The sequence below is a fragment of the Malaclemys terrapin genome, chromosome 3, assembly GCF_027887155.1.
Source record: "Malaclemys terrapin pileata isolate rMalTer1 chromosome 3, rMalTer1.hap1, whole genome shotgun sequence".
In the NCBI taxonomy this organism is placed as follows: Eukaryota; Metazoa; Chordata; order Testudines; family Emydidae; genus Malaclemys; species Malaclemys terrapin.
Window position 1 is genome coordinate 170,148,437 of NC_071507.1, and position 21,400 is coordinate 170,169,836.

At 42.0% G+C, this 21,400-nt stretch overlaps 1 protein-coding gene across 6 annotated transcripts; it reads right to left on the reverse strand.

The window, feature by feature from the left end:
• Positions 1–278: 278 nt before the first annotated feature.
• On the reverse strand, positions 279–19,970 carry ALKAL2 (ALK and LTK ligand 2). Of its 6 annotated transcripts, none has more exons than XM_054024561.1 (6): positions 19,662–19,970; positions 17,592–17,921; positions 14,993–15,046; positions 14,791–14,871; positions 12,249–12,314; positions 279–966 (listed from the first exon to the last, which is right to left on the reverse strand). In XM_054024561.1, the coding sequence occupies exons 2-5, from the start codon at positions 17,848–17,850 to the stop codon at positions 12,250–12,252; spliced, it is 459 nt and encodes a 152-aa protein (XP_053880536.1). In that variant the 5' UTR covers positions 17,851–17,921; positions 19,662–19,970; the 3' UTR covers positions 279–966; position 12,249. The 6 variants fall into 6 exon arrangements, with proteins under 6 accessions (XP_053880536.1, XP_053880534.1, XP_053880538.1 ...); XM_054024559.1 differs by lacking the exon at positions 19,662–19,970 and adding an exon at positions 19,422–19,607; XM_054024563.1 differs by lacking the exon at positions 19,662–19,970 and adding an exon at positions 19,386–19,607.
• Between the last annotated feature and the right edge of the window lie 1,430 nt (positions 19,971–21,400).

The following is a 21,400-nucleotide window of genomic DNA, read 5'->3' on the forward strand; positions in this document are numbered from 1 at the left end:
TGGTTTGGGTTTTTTGGTCACAAATAAAATGACACATACACCAAATGGGTTGGGTAGGTGATTTTAAAGAAAAGTGAAATGCATAGTGAGACCTCCTGATGCAGTCTTCGTTTAGCCTTTTCACCAGTACTTTCCTAATACAATTTTGCATTGGATTTTAATATAATTTACAGATTATTTTGCTCTGAAACATCATGAGTAATCACGTGAAATCAATTCCAGTTTGTGAAAACCATTGTTCTAAACGGACATTTAAAGAATACACATTGAAGATCATGTAATATATCAAACACTTTATTAGTCATGTTTGTTATTTACAGTATTTACATATTGCACGTTAGTTGGAATGTTTACACATTGAACAGAAAACCAGTGGGCAGATTGTGTGTGTGTGTGCACGCACAAAATTCACACTCTTTTGTCTTGAGAAAACTTGTTCACTTGGAATTGTGTTTTGTATTCGTCATGTAATTTGCACTCCAAGGGTACAATGTGACCCCTCTAACACTGAAATTTTTAAATGTTTGTTTTATCCGAACTCTCTTTTAATTGCATAATCCTGAAGAATATCAAGTGAAAACCACTGCTGTGGAGTAGATTAAGAGTTCAGGGTATATAAACATCCCTCCAAGTCTCAGAATTCAGCAACAGAACATTAATTTCTTGGTGAAGGGTACATGTTCATGTAATTTTTGGCAGCACTACACATCAAATGTGGAGTGTACTTTTAAGTATGGAGCAGTAAGTACTATTGGCAGTTTTACTACTGTAAAGGATGTAGATCTGCAAACTGTTGAAAACATACAAAACACGTTAAAAGAATTATGGGAAATAGTCTGTCAATCTGCAAAAATAAATCCTCTTGTTCACAATGGAATATGTTATAAAGGTATTAAGTTCTATTTCCCTGTTGGTTTCCAAGGCACTTCTCCTTTTTCTTGGTGTTTCTTTTCTGTATGGTAGTATCTGTTGTATTTAAAAAAATAATAATAACAACAATTAGTTGCCTTTATCATTTTCATATTTTAATTCAGCTGTTTAAAATGCATTTGGCAGATTGAATAGAGTTAGTAAATAAATATTTTTGTAACAACTGTCTCTGGAAAATCTGGTAGTGCATTTCTGATTTCCTGTTCTGTTCATATTGCACTACTCACTAAAGAAACCTAACAGATTAGTGTTTTGGAAAAGCATCCTCCTTTGTGCTATTCCTATCTCTTTGATGCTCTATGGCTGGAAAACAGGTTTTGAAAATTACAAAATTCCACTATTTTAAATATGTAATACTTTAAGCTTAGTTTTTTAGAACAAATCCGTTTCTAAATGCAGTAGTGAAGTCAAAATCTGAGTACATATCAACAATGCTATTAACATTGTCATTTTTGTAGTCTTAAAATCTCATTACCAATATAGTTTTGGCATAAGGTATGCCCACATAGATCCAATGGCAAGATCAGGATTGAGGAGCCCAGACATGCTCCCACTGAGGCAAAAACTAACAGTAAAATTATTTAAGTACAGCAGAAGCAGGAAGCCTGCCAATCAGGCAGTGGGACCACTAGTCACCAGAGATGGTAAAGGAGCACTCAATACAAGGCCATTGCAGAGAAGCTAAATTAACTCTTTGCATCAATCTTCACTGCAGCGAATGTAGGGGGAGATACCCAAAAAGAATAGCTCTGGTGTGCGTAACAAATCTGAAGTACCGTCCCAAATTGTGGCAGCAGGAAAGGATTTAGAACAAATTGATCAACTAAACAGTAAGTCACCAGGACCAGATGGTATTCACCCAAGAGTTCTGAAGGAACTCAAATATGAAATTGCAGAACTAGTACCAAGTATGTAACCTATTACTGATATCAGCCTTTGTGCCAGATGACTGGATGGTGGCTAATGTAATGCTGGGCACCAGAGGAGATTCTGGAAATGACAAGCCAGTAGCAAACTAGTATAAACTATAGTAAAGAACAGAATTATCAGACACAGATGAATATGATTTGTTGCGGAAGAGTCATCACAGCTTTTGTAAAGGGAAGTGATGCCTCACCAATCTATTAGAATTATTTGAGGGAATCAACAAGCATGTGGATAAGCATGATCTAGTTTATAGTATGCTTGGAGTTTCTGAAAGCGTTTGCCAAGATCTTTCAGGCTTTTAAAGTAGCCATGGGATAAGAGGGAAGCTCCTCACATGGATCAGTAACTGATTGAAAAATACGAAAGAGTAGAAATAAATGGTCAGTTTTCACAAAAGAGAGAGGTGAACAGCAGGGTCCCCCAGAGTTCTGTAGTGCGGCCTGTGCTGTTCATCATATCCATTAATGATCTGGAAAAGGGATGAACCATGAAATAGCAAAGTTTGCAGACTATACAAAATATTCAAGATTGTTAAGTCCAAAGCAGATGGCGAGAAGTTAGAGGGATCTCACAAAATTGTGTGACTGAGCAACAAAATGGCATTCATTGATTGAAATTCAATGTTGATAAATGCAAAGTAGTGCACAGTGGAAAAAATATTCCCAACTGTACATATACAGTGATAGGTTCTAAATTAGCTCTTTCCAGCCAAGAAAGAGATTTTGGAGTCAAGGTGGATAGTTCTCTGAATGGTCAGTGCTCAGCGGCAGTCAAAAAGGTTAACGGAACTATTGGGAAAGGCATAGAAAATATCCTAATGCCACTATATAAATCCATTGTATGCCCACACCTTGAATGAGTGCATTTCTGGTCATCCTGTTTCAAAAAAAGGTGTATTAGAATTGGAAAAGATACAGAAGGGCAACAGAGATGATCAAGGGTATGGAACAGCTTCCATATGAGGAGATAACCCCATGTTCAGAGTGACCCAAAACCTCTGCCTACCAAAAGCCAGGAGTGGAATACAGAGGTGGATCACTCCCTAATTGCCCTGTTCTGTTACACTCCCCCTGAAGCTCTAGTATGGGCCACTGTCAGAGATAGGATACTGGTCAAGATGGATCACTGGGCTAGTGTGGCAGCTCTTACGTTCTTATGATTAGGAGTTTTTTCACTCCGTTCAAAGGAAAGATCTGGAGAGATGACAGCAAAAAATTTAGTATTGTGTTTTGAAACCCAGTCTTACCAGTATAGTCTGACTACAGTGGGACAACTCAAGTAGGAATTGTAACAGTGGGACTTTTATTTGCTGGAAATCTGTGGCTTTTTCAGCAAATTTCACAGAATGTTAGTATTAGCCCTTCTCTGAACAGCTCCAGGGAAATAATGACTGGTATTGAATCATATTGAATCGTGTTAGCTGAATAAAGTAGGTATTACCAAGTCAAAAGTAGTTGAGATATGGAAGCTTATCAAAACACATTTATCTATGAGCAGTATTCATTCACCATCAGATTTAAAGTTATAATTATGCATAGCATTGTAAAGATTAAAAATACTGTCACTGTGAAGTTTAGCATTATCTCCATGATGCAGCTATGCAGGCAAAGCAACACTATGCATTTTAGTGGATATTTTAATGGATATTACAAAATGAGAAGATGTTAAATTCCTTTACATTTGTCCATGTTCTCTTAAGTCATTTTTATGTCTAATTTTAAGGGTCTAATATTTTAAGGCTTGTCTACACACAAACCAGGACCAAAATAACTACATTAGTTTTAATTCACATCTTTTCATTATATTGGTGCAAGTCTGTGTTGACACACTTATTTTCAGTTGACTATCCTATTTTGATGTTAAACTCAAGTCAGTAAAAAATTAACTTTGCATCAAAATAGCAGGATTGTAAACTTTTTGCAGCAGGGGCTGTCTTGTTCAGCATTTGTACACAAGGGAGTTTTGGTCCTTGATTGGGATTTTTAGCTCTTTCTCTAAGTGGTCTCGGTGCCACTAGTTGGGACAGAATACCACACCCAGAAGTTGTGTGGGTTATACTACCACAATACAAATAATTAATAAAACCCAATTTAGTTACTTTAGTTTCACTTTGTATGTAGAAGACCCTTAATTACAGAAGAAACTGACTGCTGTAATTGAATGTGGCTTTTTCATTAATTTATTTTCAGTGACTCATATTCAATAAATATTTTTTAGCTGAAAACGCATGCTGCTTCTAAACCCCAAAGTGATTATTTTGGGGGGGAGAGAGGTGAGGTTAAATTTTTTTTTCTAAGCATGAAAAAACTTTCTTTAATAAAATGGAGGGCTTTTGCAGTGAGAACTCGGACAGTGGAATTTAAAATGTTTAATTTGGCATATAAATTGCTAATCAGGAATTTGTGCTTTGCTAAGTTTGAAGAATAGGAAATAGTGTATAGCGCACACTTACTAATTTAAGTGTGCATTGTGACAGATATGCCATATCCTTGGGAGACCTTATTGAATTAAGTTTAGGTATGTTGGGGTCCATTGTATTAAATGCAAATGTATTCTTGTAGGCTGGGATTGCATGTAAGCTCTCTAAGGGGAAAAGTGTGATGTGTGGCCTGGGATTTCAAAGAACTATACTGAAAATGTGCCAGACAAAAATGAACTATGGGATAAATGTAAAGTGGATTTCCTGGAGAATACCTAAAGCAAGGTTAGTGCAAATTCCTCATCTCTGGTTATGCAAAAACCTATCATTTTTTTGAAGCTACACCCTGAGGAGTGGGTCATTGTCTGCTGATTACCTGTTTCTGGAGACTGGAGATCAAAGGTCTTAACAGTATAAAGAAACGGCTGAACTGCCCACCCTGGGTTCAGGTTCTGAATCTGAGGCAGTTACGAACTTGTAACAACAGGAAGAACCAGGTTGTGGGTTTTGAAGGACTGACATCTACCAGAGCCTGAGGTTTGAGTGGGGGTGACCTCTGGTAAACTTTTTAGCATGCATGTTGGGTTTTTGGTGGGTGGTTGGTTTGTTTGTTTTTTTATGTTTTCTCTGTAGTGCTTTCACCTTAAGTGTGCTTGCTTAGAAAGAGCTGTGTGGTAAGTTATAATTGCGGGCAATATGCTGGGCATAGCCTCTGGAGAGAAAGCAAAGCACAGATGCTAGCCTTTTAAGCAGTCTGGCTTCCTGGGGATATCATAGTTTAGGAAGGGAACTGCAGCTTTAAAGAACTCCTGGTCAGGAAAGAGTGAGACACATCTCTCTGCCCAAGAGACATGACTGCTAGGAGCCGGAAACCTTTAAGTGGGTGCCTTTAATGGACAGCAGGAGGGGATAATAGGTGCAGCTTCCTTGAAACTGATAGGTGTAGAGTGGGGTTTTTAGACTTACATGTGTGTTTTTCTGGATATCTTATTGGACCTAAAGGATTTCAGATGCTCTATGCCGAGGCACATCACGCTTTCATTCCTGTTTCCCCTACCTTTTCAGAAACCCACTTAAGGGACCAAAGATTGGCTAGTAGTTACCTTTACCTTATGTCATAATGCTACAAAATTCCCACATCTTTGAAATTTTGAACTAGTCTTCTGCAAGCAACTAAATACCTCAACTTTGCTATAGACTAGGACTCAGGTAAGAGAACACTTACAACTTCTGTACACTTACAGTGCTCAGTGAAAATGCTTTTTCCACTGATGAGAGAGTTTCTCCCATTGATTTAGGTACTTCACCTCTTTTGAGAGGCAGTAGCTATGTCAACTGGGGAAGCCCTCCTGCTGATATAGCGCTGTCTACACCGAGAGTTCAGTCGGAATAACTGTCACTCAGGGGTGTGGATTTTCCACACCCCTGAGTGACAGTTATACCAACATAAATTTGTAAGGTAGACCAGAGCTCAGTCTGTCATTCTGCTGGAGACCCTGAATGCCATTTGACTAGGGTTACCATACGTCCGGATTTTCCCGGACATGTCTGGCTTTTTGGGCCTCAAATCCTTGTCCGGGAGGAAATCCCAAAAAGCCGGACATGTCTGGGAAAATAGGGAGGGAGGGCCCGGCAGTGCTCGGCTGGCAGTGCGGGGCCGGGGGTGCTCGGCCGGGGGCCGGCGGTGCTTGGCCGGGGCCGGCGGCCCAGGGCCCAAGCTGAGCCAAGCGGGAGACGCCGGGGCCAGAGCCTCTTGGCCTGGGCCAGCCGGCCGCTGGAAGGAGCCACTCGGCCGGACTGGGCCCCCCAGCCCCAGCTTACCTGCTACCTCCCTGTTTCAGGCTTCCCGCGAACATTTGATTCACAAGGAGCAGGGGGCGGAGCGTTCGGGGAGGGGGCAGAGTTGGGGAGGGAACTTTGGAGAAGGGGTGGATTTGGGGCGGGGCTAGGGGTGGGGAAGGGGCGGAGTTGGGGCAGGGCCGGGTCCCCGTGGAGTGTCCTCCTTTTTTAAAATTAAAATATGGTAACCCTACATTTGACTGCAAAATCAAATAGGCATGCTGGCACTACCACTTTCATTTCATCCTATTTTATTTCCTTTTATATTACAAGACACTAGATTCAACATGATAGTTAAGATTTAAGAAGCACAAAAATAAAAAAAATTAAAGTTATGCTGCCATAGCATCCCACTTCCATCCAGCATGACTGACTACACAGAACCTGGTTCAGTGATGAGCTCTGACAGGTAAAATAGGATTGTGGACATTAGAAGGCCCCAGTCCAATCAGCCTGAGAGCTGCTTGCACAGTTTGTAGAATCCTATGCCACTGTAGGAGTCCGACTGCAACAGTGGTCAAAAATCCTATTTTTCTACCGGTGTGTGCCTAGGAAACTACTTTGAGGATCTAACCACAGTGGTTCACATCTTGGAGGTAACAAAGTGGTAATGTTATACATGGTGTTAACCATGTATTGCCTAGCTAGTTGAGTGTCCAGTTCAAGGCTCTGGTGCTCACCTACAAAGTCTAAATAATCTGGGACCTGTTACCTCAGCAGTTGTTTCCAAACAGCCCAGTTTGGTGGCTGTGTCCATGATACTGTATATGACAGATCAGGGTACACCTTGCAGAAATGGGTGTCAGAGGTATCTTGGTAGAGGGCCCATGGCTGTGAAACAGTCTTACACTGAAGTTTATGCAAAACAGGGCTTGTGTGGGTGGACATGACTGACATTTAACTCCATTCAGTCTGAGACTTTGAAGGAGGCTATGTGGGGGGAAGGCTGTGCTCTCATCAGCTGAAAGTATTTTCTAATACGTTTTTGTAAGAACCCCAGTACTACTCTGATTTAGAAATTTTGCAAAATAATAACTAAAAACACTATATACAAGCATTGAATAGGGTCAGTTGCTATAGTATTTCAGTTTTCCAATTTGTGCATTTAAAAGTCTCAAGTATTGTTGCATTTCTAACAGCTCAGAATTGGTAACTTTCATGAAGATAACCAAATGTTAACACATTAGATAACTTTTAATAACAATGTTTATTTTACACTCCTTGAGCTGTGCATCAAAAGAATACTTCTCTCATCACCCACTTTTAAGATACTGCTATGTAGAAGACTGTATACCATCCTATGATGTCTATATACCATATGATTTAAGGTCTATTCTTGCCCTACAGTGTATTGAACCTGCATCTTTAAGTAGGAAGTAGTGTTTTTCCTGCTATAAAATGATCTGATCTTTCTTTGAAAACTGATAGTTTTTCTAGTGAGGTACAGTAACTATTTCACTGGCTGATCATGATAATTCCTTGATACACAGTATTAAAGTTATTTTTTCACCTTAATTTACTACTCCTGGATTCACTAAGAGTTGGGACTTTTGATTTTTCTAATTTAAAGATGTGTATCAATTGCATTACTACTCTTGCTGTGTTGTACATTTCAAGCATTTTTATTTCTTTACAACTGCCATTTAAAGAAATCTTGAGTCGTATCAAGTGGCTGGATGGAAAAAAATAAAGTTGTAGATAAAGAATGACTATAACCTTATTCTCCATTTTTGTAATAAATAATTGTTAATTATCTTTGCTTATGAAAATAATAGTTATAACAGCTAAGCCATTACAATAAATTACAGAAGGGTGTAATATTCATGGCTCATTGCATTGTGAAGTTCATACAGTATTAAAAAAAATTCATTATGCTCTAAAAGGGAGATGGCTAATATGATATGCATGTTATGGTTTTACTACAGTCAAGTAGAAAAAGCAAGCTGTATAGAAAATATTTCACAGGCCTCTCTCTCTGCTGTGTGGCTCTGCCCCAGGGAATCGCATTTTTCACCCCCAAAGTGGGATCATGTTTGTGTGTGTGGAAATCCCTGACTGCATGTGCACATGGCTGCATGTGCACCTCTCAAGCAACATGCAAGCTCTGGAGCTGGATGGGAAACTCACAGGCACAACTCCTTTGTGCCTAATGAAGAGCTAGAAATCCAGCCAAAAATTAAGCCTATTGATAACACTTAACGTCATGCTATTCTGCTTCATAATGAATAGCAATCAGACACTAGCCAAGATTTTCAAAAGTGTTTGGGGTGCCACAATTTTAAGATTCTTCACCTGAAACCTTAAAGGGACCTAATTTTCAGAGAATGGATGACGTACACTTTCTGATAATTGGGCCTTTTTAGGGTGCCTCAGTTTGGGCACCCAAAATCACTAGTCACTTTTGAAAATCTTGGCAACAGTCTCCAAGATTCACAAGGAAGGACATACAGCTGTGGGCCAAGTGTCTAAGACAAACGGCTGAGCAAGGAACAAAGGAGAATATGTTCTCGTTGAGGATGTGGTTAAACCTTTTTGGCAACTGTAAATGAGCTCCTACTGCTCGAGATTCATTTCTGTAGTTCCGTGTATCTGCTGGCAGAGAGGGGTGTTAAGAATCTTTTGTTGAAACCTGAGAGTGCACAGCCTAACTTGTGCTGGGCTTGCTAGTGAATATCCACCTTTGTTCAAGACTGTATTATGCAGAAATTGTACATAATGTTATGTATTGTCACTGAGACAATTGTTTAAATGCTGTCTTTGTGTTTACTCATTTTATCTCCCTCTTGGAATCTGAAGCCTCTTGCCTACCTTGAAGTTGTGATAATCCCAAGCATGTTGTGAGCAGAAATCCAAAACAAATCTAACCTTTTTCCATAATAATCTCAAAACATGGACATATGTCTATGCATCTCCAAAGCAAATAGGCAAAAAGCTAACTGCCAGTTTGTCAAACAGTCACTAACATTAATACATCCATAGCCTGCTGCCGGGAAGGAGTGAGTGAAATAAAAGTTGGAACTACTGAGCAAGACAGAAAATAACAAAAATAGGGATAATGAAACTTGCCTTTTCTTTGTAAAGCACTTTGAGATCTACTAATGAAAAGCACCAGATAATAATATAATAATTCCTAGCTCTTACTGCTTTGACTTGTATCAACAAAATACTCCAGACATGGAAATTGAAAATAATGTCATTTAATTAGTTTGGACCATGGGTATTTTCATGCTGAATCAGACCAGTGGTGGTTCTAGCAGTGTCCTGTCTCTGACAGGTGCCAGTATCAGATGCTTCAGAGGAAGATGCAAGAAGCCCTGCACTTATGGAATAACCAGCCCACATGGATAGTTTATTTCTATCTCCCAGTAGGTAGAGGTGCCCAAAAGCATGATTTAAAGACAACTAAGAACAGAACAATGCGGTCATATTAAACTTGTGGAATAAAAAAGTGTATTCATTATCCATAGAGGGATGTGAGTGCATGCAGACAACTACTCCCCACCACTGAGAATAACAGAGCCTCTTTTTAAAATTGAAGAAAAATATATTGTAGATGTCAAAGTCCTCCTCTTATCCTCTGGCCCTAATTCAGGAAAGCATTGAGCATGAGTTGAAAGTTAAGCACATGCTTAAGTGCTTTGCTAGAAAGGGCCCTCAAAGTGTATGGTTTATTAGTTTCCAAATATGTGATCACTGCCTATACACCACTACTTAAGTTAGCATGGCAATAATGAATGAGGAAAGGCAGCCATGTATCACTGTGCATTTTTATTAAGAATGCATTGATGAATTTTGTCTTCAATTTAGGGTGCAATATAAAATAAGTGGTGGGGGGGAAGAGTTTAGACTATAAATTGTGAGGGAAAATTCAGCATACATGAAACGTCTCAATGTGGCAAAATATTCCGAAGATCAATCATCATTATAACTACTATGAATTTAGAACCAAATTCCGCTTTCTTTTAGACTCATGTAAATCTGGAATAATTCTACATAAGTAACTGCTTTAGAGTGGTAGAATAAAGCAAAACTTTGTTCCTGATGTTCAATGTTTGTCTTAACTCTTGATTTACTAGTAGCTACTAAGATGACAGCAAAAGCAAGAAGTGTTTACTTTGTTATTTTGTATATAAGTTGTTTATTCATTTGAGATTGATTATAAGCTTAATTATCTTATTAAGTATATGATATGGGTTTTACAGTTTGGTACCTATATGTACTAAACTGGAATTATGTTGCAAAATTTTGAATATCTCTTAAAAGCATCCAGAAGGCTGGGTCCAGCAGAAATTATCCAGAGCCTGCACAGAGATGGGTTTGACTGACTTGTGTAAAGGAGCAAGAGAACTATTTTCCTCAGAACTCCTTCTGTGGAGGTGATGGGACATGATGACAGCCCCACCATGCTTTTCCACAGGAGAAGATATCTTACATGGAAAAGTTGAACTGTGCAGCAGTTTCAATGCATTCTCTATGGGGAAGAGTTTGTGAAGTGACAAGAAGAAAGGTCCTCTATAGATCTTCCAAGTTTGGTAGTGAAATCTATGAATCTTGAGACACCTGTGATGACACTCAGTCCTTCTTCCCACTAAAGCAAATAGCAGCATAATTTTTGAGTGATCAGTGACAACCCAGCAGCGGTTGTGCCTTATGGTCCATTCTCAGGAGAGTATGAGCCCCTGCCATTATGAATTTTCTAATAGAAACTCTCCAAGTTTCAGAGTGGACAGGTGCCCTTGAAAGAAGCTGCCCCTTGTCCTTTCTCACCCAGAAAACTCATAAAATGCCAATGGGAGGAGTTGATGCAGAGAGACTTTCAGGAAAAGGGGAAAAGAAACAATGCATTTTAGGATGTGCTTCCCCCATCTATGCTTACTGGCAGGTATTTGTAGCAGTACCATTCCATCTGTTTTGCAGTAGAATGTTTGGATGATAGGTGCTAACTTGCTCCCTGAATTGCACAAATCACTACCTTAGAACTGCAGAGTTCCCTTACCTAGAACAAGGAATTTACCTCACATACCCAACATCAGTCTCACAAGTCTAAGTGCCATATGCAATAGGTTCTGTGATTTCACCCTTAACCAGGCAAGATCTGGATCGTGGAGTTGCCTCCATAACTGCATTACTAAGGGTAAATAAAGTTTTCAGAAAAGGGAGCACTTCTACAGCTACAGGACCTCAGGAATCTACAGATCTAATTTGTGGCTGGTTTGGTCTACTTGTAAAGCTATGTCTTGTATGAACAGAAAAATAGGGAAGAAAGTGAAAGAGACAAGAAACATGAGAAAAGACTTGGGCTTCATTTGAAGTCATAATTCTGACCTGCAACCTTCATTTAGTGACTTTATATATTACTTAAATATCCAGGGAAAACTAAAATATAGAATTTATTAAAAATTCTCATATAAATAAATCACATTCAACTGTATTTTTGTCTCAGCTGACAGGGGACAGGACGTGGACTAGTGTGCAAGAAGTCAACTCCTAGAGTTATAGATATTTTGGGAGGACATTCTTCCTTTTGTGTGCATTGAAATTCCCATTCTCTCTAAAAAGAGTTAAGCAGGTGCATCAAGGAAAAATAATCCCTTGGAGCAGAAGTTGAACATAATGGAAATCCAAAGAAATCTGAGTAACATACAAATTCGGGGTACATGACAACAATTATTCTAGAAATACCAATGACATCTATGTTTTAAAAACTTACATATGTATAGTTATGTATATATTAATCCATATTAAAATGTACCCAATAAATTTAAACCTGTGGATGTTAAAGGGCAGCCAGTGCCAATAAACATAATTGTACACTGAGTCAACTTGAAAAAATCAGCTATGGCTGCTGTGTTTTGTTCTATAAAAGCAAATTCACTATCTGCTAACTGCATACTGCTATGAATAATTCACAGCTGATGTCTATGGGTCTTTATAATGCCTTCCAGTAGGGGGTACCCTTTATTTATGGCCAGTATTTTCCCAGATTAAGATAGTTATGTCAAGTACTCTGAAAAGGGAATACCTTAGCCAAAGGAAGATTGTTTTTTACACTCATGAATTTTTTATGTCCACAATGCAAAATCCACAGCTTTGCTATGCAGTAGAATGTTATTACCTCTATCAAAAAGCTTACCTTATCCTTCCATGCACATTGGACTTACTGCCAACCGAGTAAGAAGCCTGGCACATCTTTTATAGTCTGCCATGAAAAAGATCATAAATACAATAACTTAATGACACTGCTAAAGTCACAGATTTTGGTTTCAAAAAATAAAATAAAATTGATAGAGGTGCTGTGCAAACTATCATAATTAACTTTAATCAGTACTTTGATTTAAAGACTTGGGTTATAACAGGCCAGACATTGGCCCCATATACATAAGAATTACCGTTCAAATATTAGGTGCCTAATTTCTGTGCATTTTCTTTGCAAATTCTTTGGTTCTGTACACAAACATCACAATTGTGCATGCAGACAGCCTGTGTGTATGAATATATGGCTAGTTATACATCTAACTATGGTGTGCACAAGTGTTGGATCTGAAGCTGCAATCATGGCATCTGGTTGTGCAAATTAGGTGTCTGAAGTGGCACTGTCCCATCATTGAAATGCAGCTCTCTGTGAACTAATAATACCAAGATAAATAATAGTGCAGACCTCCAACTAATTGTCCTAGAACAATTGAAGAACAGAGCACTAGTGTCTTGGAGGCTCAGATCTTCAAAGGTATCTAACTCTTATTGAAATGAAGTTAGGGGTCTAAATATCTTTGAGTTCATAGAATTAAAAAAAAAGACTAGTTACATCTTATGTTTCCTCTGGCAGGATAGGATGGTTCCCTGCACTATATTCTTTAGATCTTTGCATAGTCTTGTTACACAGATAATGAGTGGTGGTGGTGTAGTGAGTAAAACTGAAGCAGTCATGGTTGAAAATGTTTCATACCTACAACGTTCAGTCAAGTGATCTGTTTTGTGTACAGTGCAATCTGTGTGCAGTGCAAATGGAAAAGGAATTATTCAAAGATTGCTCACATGCTCAGTTAAAGACCTCCTGCAGTTCTACAGCTAGCAGCCTGGGTTACAGTTCAAGTGTCAGTAGTTCTTGATATATAAAACCTGACCTCAAAAATTTATCCTACTACCAAACCGCAAAAAGCACTAGAAAATGTACTGGAGGAAATACTCGTGTACTGGCAGTGGGATAGGTCTTTTCCCTCTCTGAGGCAGCAAACCACAGGTGCTTTATTTTCGTGTCTCATTTGTCTTTATAATAGTAGGTAGCTGTAACCAGAAATCAGAATTATAAAAGTGGTACAGTACTCACATTACCACCTAAACCAAGCTAAGGCTATTATACACTGAGAATAAAAGCAGCGTACATATTTCAAGATTCCATGAGAAGTTCTCTGAAAGACATATTGATAAAGTGACATCTGTGGTTGATTATCCATTATACTGTTGGTTATAATTTCACTAATGTTTAAGTAAGTCTTGTGCTTGTGAAAGGTGCCAGATTGTCAGCCCTAGAGCCCTCTACTCATAAGACAGGTTGAGTACAAACACCACCAGTGCCAACTCTCCACTATTTCCCACCAATATGAAGCATCTGTGGGAAAAGAGCTAATTCAGTCTTTAAGCCCATTTGGTCCTTGGCTTCACTGCTGAATGTTCCAATTAGTGCTGAATATGATGTTGATTTTTGTGATCTGGTCCACTAGAAATTAGGTGGAGACCATCATCTTCTTTCAAATATACTACTAGATTATCCATATTTTAAATGGGAAGAAGGCTCACACTTCTTAATATATGTAATATTAAAATGTACAGATCGTTACAAAAGGGGGAAAAAAAACCTTCCTAAAGCATGGAACTTTGAGTCAGGAAGTCTTGGTTCTATTTCCAGCTCCTCAACTGACCCACTAGGTGACCATGGACATATACATTAAAGTGTGCCTCTCTTCTGAAAAAGGCTTTGGAAAAATAGCTGCTTCTTACACAACAGGTCTGCTCCCGGTTTGTATTCAGAATCTGCTGTGACAAAAAAATAATTCCTGCTCATCTGTAGTCCTTTTCGCACTGCACTGTCAACACAGCGGAGACATTTGTTCATTCCTATCCATCAGTTGATTTGTTTATTAACTTCCAGTACAATACACCTTTCTAACCTGCTGAAGAAAAGAGGGTTTCAAAGGTGCCACTGAGGACATAATTGGAAGACCATGAAGTTGCCAAAATGTAACATGCCATAATTTGTCTGTAGAGTATGTGTTATAAGTGATGATGCATGAAAAGGAAGTGGCCCCACTTGGCTTTCAGATCCCAGATTAAGTTTGCAGCACTAGCAATTAATTTTTTTCTGGTAAATTGAGTGCACTTGATTTGGAGACGTGAAGCAACAATAAACCTGGAATCCTAGAAAGCAGTTTTAACAATCATTTTACACAGTATATCCACTGGAAATTCTGTGCCTCAATTTCCTTCTCTCTAAAATGAGAATGATAATACTTACCTCACAGGCAGGAGGTGAAGATCTATTAATATCTATAAAGCACTCTGAACCCTTTAATTGAAAGGCACTGTACAGTTGTACAGTATTACCACTATTATCTCCTGTAGCCCCCAATCAATAGCTTTCTGTTTTTAAAAAGTTAGCTTTGGTTTATGGCACTTACAAGCTGGGATGGTGCAGTCTCTTGTATTGTGATAAAGCCGATGAAAGTGTTTACTGCATTTTGGACTAAAATAGAGAGGACCTGAAATACAGAAAAAGAGCAAGTCATGAGTCAATACAGCACAAAAGGCTTAGCAGAAGGGGAATAGGGCTTAGGTGGTATGTGTATGAAATAATGGATACAATGCAAAATTTAAATTTACCTGTTAAATGCTTTAAAAACTTGTCTTTCATCCTCAAATCTCTAGGAACTATTTCTGTTGGGGGGAAAAAAGTATTTATTATACACTGCAAATGTGTTTGTCAAGGATGGTAGGGCTACCACAAGAGGTGTCAAAATTTTGCTCAGCTGAGACTCAAAATAACTATTTACTAGGAGATTGAGAGTCATAAAGTGGAACAAGTTGTAGCTGCCTTTATCTTTCATATAGAAAGACTGCTAAAAAGAATGTGGAGCATTGCAATGCTGGGACTGATAGTGTCCAGCAGCCCCACAATCACATTAAAAATGAGAGTAATCATGAGTCACATTGTAGGGCTCTGTGGGCCACATTTTGGCTACCCCTTATCTAGATGTATCACTTTAAGGTCACTAGTGTTTAGAAACTGTGCAGACTCTACCAGTGGTAAAGGTTCAAAGACACACCAGGGAATGGTCTCTGGGCTGCTCTGTGGTTGTCTATGCAACATTCTCCTACAACCATCTGCACTGTTTTGTCACACAGGCAAGTGTTGACAAGCACTATCTAAAATAGCTATTGTGAACATGAGATTTAATTGTTATATTTACAGGAAATCTAGAAATAGTCCTTGTTTTATCTCTAGCATTAAATAAAATTCACAGGAATATAAAAACAAATTACTTTTCCCCACTCTTGTGGTTTGCTTCTCTGCATTTTGTGTTCAGCAGATGCCAAAATGAAACTGGTTTACTGAAATCCATGTTAGCATCAACTCTTGTTTGTGTCCTGTTGATTTACAGTTATCTTTGATTGCTTTCAGTTACTAACACTATGCCGACAGCTTAGTGTTGATTGCATATGATACTGTACTTTATTTATTTGACCATAAATGCCTAAATAGCCTTTTCATTCCCTTGGCACCTCTTATCACATTTAAAGCAGAGACCATTTCCACCCAGCTCTGATTCACTGGTGAGCTTAGACATTTCTCAAAAGTCATACTTCATTTACTTCTAACTTTAGTCAGTCTGAGTAAAATTGACCATATCATATTTGACCTAATTGTGTCATGACGAGCATTAAAAGCTTACATGCTTCTCTCAGAAGTTTCCCATGGGACAGACGCGCTGGGAAAGTGATGCTAAGACTGAAATAAAGGAGGGCTCTAAGCAATAGTTTCTTTTCAGTGGCAGCAGCTTTGCTGGGAATAAATTCCATTATAACAACAATAATAATAAAACATCCCTTTCAGGAGTCAATGACACTGGTACCAGCTAGTCTGTTTCTGAAGTGGTTTTCTCATTGAGCCATATTCACTAGTACACGCCAGATGCTTTAAACTGATTTGCTTATGCAGGACAGTCATAAACTCTGCTTAACCTCCTTGTTAAACTGGGTTTACAGCTGCTTTGCTTTGCTACAGTTGCCAGAGTAGTTGGTTACTCTGGCCCATTAAGCTTGTTCTTATTGTACTTAGTTTATGGGGAACTGTTAGGTTGTTTTATTTAATATCTTCACTAATGATCTAGCTAAGAGACTAAAATCACATTTTAATGACAGTCATGACACCAAATTAGGAGCAGTTGTGAACACCATTGAGTACAAAGAAAAGATACACTGGGGTCTAGAGAGAGCAACAGAGATGGGTAGAAAATAACAAAATGAGATCCAGCTCGGGAAAGTGTAAACTGACATATCTAGTGAAAAATAATCCCAAACCTAGATACTCAAGGGAAGGGGAAAATTGAGAGGCAGTAATTCTGTTTAGGAGAGATGGTGAACAGCAAACTAGACATGAATTTACAGTGCAATAGGGAAGCAAGAAAGACCAATTCAATTTTGAGCTGCATGCATAGAAGCAGGACATTATGAAACTGGCATACAGTATAACCATCCCTTCTCTACATCAGTCTAATGTGAGTGCATCTGGGATATTACATACCATTCTGAAAAACCTTATTGCCAGAAACAATATTGACTGGAGAGAGCTAGGAGAAAAGCAACTCAAATTATTAGAATGATGTAGGGACTGATTTAGAAGGAAAGAATTAAAATTTGCATGGGTTGACTCTGGTGGTGAGGGACAAATGATGAAATTGACAAATATTTGAAAGGTGCAAGCACCAAAAAGCTAAAGGATGAATAAGGTTATCAAAAAGGGGAATGGGGTTGCCTAGCAGGAAAAACTTCCAGGTGTGAAATCTGTTAGGTTGTGGAATAGTCTCCCCAGGGGGATGGCAAGGTCAAGTCCAGGGATGTTTAAGACTGTATAATCCACAAGACTCCAGGCCCTTGGACTAGATGACCTAGGGTAAGCAGGCCTTTTCATCCCTGATTTTTTTACCCCAGTCCATCTAACTGTTGTTCTTTATAAATATAGAGTGTATAAAGCCAAAGCTCATGCAGATCTGGCTTTGAACTTAATGCATTAAACTGAAGTGAGAATGAATTCTACTCTATGATTTTCAAAGCCAGTTTCTTGTGTAGGAATCCTCTGTATTTTTGAAGCAAGTCTACAGATCTCCTGAGGGGTTAGCACTTCCTATAAGAACTAGTATAGTCATGCCTGATTTCCCCTTCAAGGAGAGCAGTTGCCCGGAAAGGAAAGGAGCAGACTTACCAGCTCTCTGCTCGTCCTGGTACTCTCCATAATCAGCTACTTCTCTTCGGTCTAAAGTATAGTCGTGGTTGGAGAAGTATTGCACCTCGTTGTCCTTTTCCATGTGGTGCCTTTTCAGTTCCTGAATAATCTCCATGATGAGATTGAAGAGGCTTTGCCTGTCTTTTAGGTCTATGGAGTCAGTTCTCTCTTTGCAATAACCTGCTGACAGCATTAAGAGCACCAGCCCCAGCAGCACAGGAGACTTCAGTCCGCTCATTGCAAGTCTGAACTGGAGGGTGAATGAGCAGAAGAAAAGAAATGATCCACTTTGGGGGGACTCCTATTTCACTGAAAGAGAAAAATGGGGGTGGGGGAAGGGAGAGTCACGGGGATGAAATCAGAAATACTACAGGGGAAGAGCAAAGAGGCTACTTTGCACATTATGTAATCAGGGTGCCTTGTTTCCTCCCTTCCTCCCACTACCTCCTTAGATTTTAAAATGGACCAGATTCCCAACTGGTGTAAATTGGCGGAGCTCAGGTGAAGTCAGAGGATTTGCACCAGTTGAGGAGATGGCACAATCTGCCTTTTACTTGCCCTCCTGACAGCAGCAACTTTATTCTCGCCTGCAGTGCCGACTAGAGAGCCGCTCAGCCGCCCGAAAGCTACATGAGTCAAAGTACTTCATGCTGCCTTCACGTTTTACACAGTCCAGCCAGTGCTGACGCCGAAGTGCGCAGCCCAGGGGGACTCGCGTTCCTCGCACCGATCCAGAGGACGGGCATTCTTAAACGTCACCGTAGCCTACACCGGTGGAGAGCGCGCGGCTGCTGCATGGAGGAGCGCACTCCTAGGACTCCCATGGCCCTTCCTCTCCCGCCCCCCTTCTTATCTCCAGCGCGGCGGCATAGGACAGTCCCTGAGTGCTTGAAACACAGCAGAGTAAATCCCAGCCCACGAGGGGCCGACGGCGGACGATTGCGTAAACAGAGGCGCCTGTCTGCCCAGCGAGTGGCCGGGAAGAGCCCACTGCGGAAACTTTTCGAAAACTTGCACCTTAACACGCGCTCTGACTTCTAGAGCCAAACAGAGCGTTTATTGCCCAGCCATTGCAAGGTTTAACCCCCCGGCATGCGCAGTCACTGCGTCCCACTACACTGCGGTACCAGCACGGCGCTGGGGACCCGCGCCCAGCGGGGAAGCACTGCCGAGAGGCAGCCTGCTCCCCAGAGGCTGCGAACTAGCGGCCCCCAGCCCCACCGGAGGGCTGTGCTTGCTGCTCTGCCGGGCTTGGCGGAGCCTGGGGACCCAGCGCAATCCGTCCCTCCTGCCCTAGGGAAGTCGAGAAGCTCCTGCACCAGGGGCAGTTTAACCGCAGGGTCCCGTGCACGAGTCTGTCCCGAGCCTCTGGCAGGGAAGGCATGTGGGAGCCCAGCGGCGCTCGTCCCCCCGGCTCCTAAAGCGCCCGGACAGGGGAAGGAGCCAGCTTCCTCCTTGCCTCGCACCTGCCTTGCCTCCCCCGCCGGCAGCAGCCCCGCGGCTGATCCCTGGCACGCCCGGCTCTCCGGGTCTGAACTTCGCGGGAAGCGCTTGGCCCCGCCAGCCCGGCACCGCCGTTACCTGTCTCTTCTTCCCCAGCGCCGGCCAGGTGCTGCCCTCACTCAGTCCCCCGCGGAGGAGCAGCCCGCGGTCTCGGAGTTTCCCTGTTGTCCCCCCTCCCGTCCCGTCCCGTCCCGTCCCGGTGCACAGGCTGCATCCACAAGCTACTCCATGGCGGCCGGCGCCGCAGCTTATATAGGCTACGGGACATACACTAGGCGGCGGCTCCGACAGATGTGATCGACTCACTCGCAAGTGGGAGGAAAGCAACAAAAGTCCACTTGGCAACCCAGCGCCCCCCCGCCCCAGTGCAGGCTCGCTTGCTCCTCAGCTCGCGCCGACATAAGGAGCCGGTCCCGAGCGGGGCTGTGCTCTGCCTTTAACGGGGAAGGCGCGGAGGCGCCTCTGAACTAGGCATCGCCCGCCCGCCCGCCGGCCGCGCCCCGTCCGCTGGCCCCCCTCAGACCCCGCGCCGTGGCTGTCACTTGCCAGGGGCGCGGGGGAAGCTGCGTGGTTGCCAGGAACTTTCTGTCCCTCTGTCCGTCTGTCTGTCTGGGGGGAGAGGGGCGGAGCTGGGCTGCACCTCAGTCGGGAAGCCTGCGGTTATGTGGCGGTGGGAAGGAGCCGGCATCTGCCTCCTTCCGTTATTCTTGTAAAGGGTAATTCTCCAGCGCTAGGAGCCGTGACTGGAAATCCGCCCCCCCTCCCCCGGAGAGAGGCGCCGCGATCCACGCGGGCTCTGTCCCGAGCGGGGCCGGTGCCCCCATGGCGGGGAGTGCCGCGGGGCAGAGAGCTTTCCCGGTGCCTCCCCCCTGAGACACCCAGCAAAACCCTCCCCCTAAGCCTGGATCCTGCCAAATTAACACTCATCCACCCTCCCTCTGAAACACACTAACAGGGGGGTAGGGGTGATGCTGAAACATGATCCAGCTGAACTTTTCTGTTTGCTTTTATTGTGTGACTAAACCTCACCCTCGCAGCAGCGAAAAGACAAATAGAAAGTTGGATCGAGCGGTGGGATATTCTCCATGCAGGGGAGGGGACGCCCCCCAGTGCCTGTGTACTTCGATCGGTAGGTGAAGCTTGGAGCTGGAAAGCCAGACGCTCCCCTCGCCCTCTCCCTTTCTTCCGCTACACTCGGGAGTCAGGCAAGCAGTGAACACGGTGCCATCCCCGAGGCAGGCGCTGACAACAGAGACACCTAGTGGCAGCGAATGTAATTAAGCTCCAGGGAGCGTTCTATAGAGGGGTGTCCCGCTGCGAAGTGACTTGGAAGGTAAGGTGAAAGAAACGGAAAGAGATCAACATCAGGGGCTGCAATTAATCCGAGCCCTTCCTCCAGAAGCCATTCCTCCGAGCCTTCCTTTCTCTTGGGTGTACATTCCAGACCGTGCGTGTAAACTTCTGCAGGGCGTGCGAAACTTTACTATAAAATTGTTACAATGGCTGAAGTACTGCTCTGTTGAAGCCCAGCAAACGTGCTTCTATGCCTGACTCCAGTTCATTTCTTTGTATCCGGTGTGTGTGTGAGCGAGAGAGAGTGTGAGAGCCAGAGAAAACTCCATATTTGTGTAGGTGCCTGTCAGACTTCTAGTTGACAAAAGAAGACACTGTACAAAAGAATTCTGTCTTTGTTAGTTCCTCTGTCACACACACAGCTGTTTGTATATGGAAGAACATACCTGTTTCATTTCAAAGAACAAAATGGGAGATTTATCCTAGTACCTAATAGAGTGAATATGAAATGTGAACACATCCTGTGAAAACAATACCAAACTTTTATATAGCCCTTTTCATCAGTACAGCTTAAAGACTTTTTTACACACACACACACACACACACACACACACACACACACACACACACAGAGATTTTCTTTTAATTAAACCCTACAAGTAGTTTATACAAACCGGTTTGGCTGGGACAGTCCCTTTTTTAAGCCCAGTTCCGGCCTTCATGACTTTTTTGGGCATTTGTCCTGTTCGCTCTTGCCAACTAGATCAGTTGATCACATGAGCAAATGTCCACTTGTGTCAAAAAAGTGGGGTGCCGAGGAATGTGGGCAGGAGCAGCGATGCCAGCCCCATGCAAGGGGGGAGGCAGGGCTTTGGTGGGGAGTAGGCAGGGGCTTGGGTGAGCAATGATGCCAACACCATCCTCGTGCAGGGGAGCAGGCAGGGCATGGGCAAGCAGCAAAGACAGCCTCAGCTTTGCGCAGGGGAGAATAG

Bases quoted from the DNA above. Each gene is read 5' to 3' on its own strand.
- ALKAL2 (XM_054024561.1), bottom strand. From the start codon at position 17,850: ATGAGCGGACTGAAGTCTCCTGTGCTGCTGGGGCTGGTGCTCTTAATG. The intron at 15,047-17,591 runs GTAAGTCTGCTC...TCCCCCCAACAG, and splicing joins CCAGGACGAGCAGAGAGCTG to AAATAGTTCCTAGAGATTTG. The intron at 12,315-14,790 runs GTAAGTGCCATA...TTTTCATGGCAG, and splicing joins AGACTGCACCATCCCAGCTT to ACTATAAAAGATGTGCCAGG.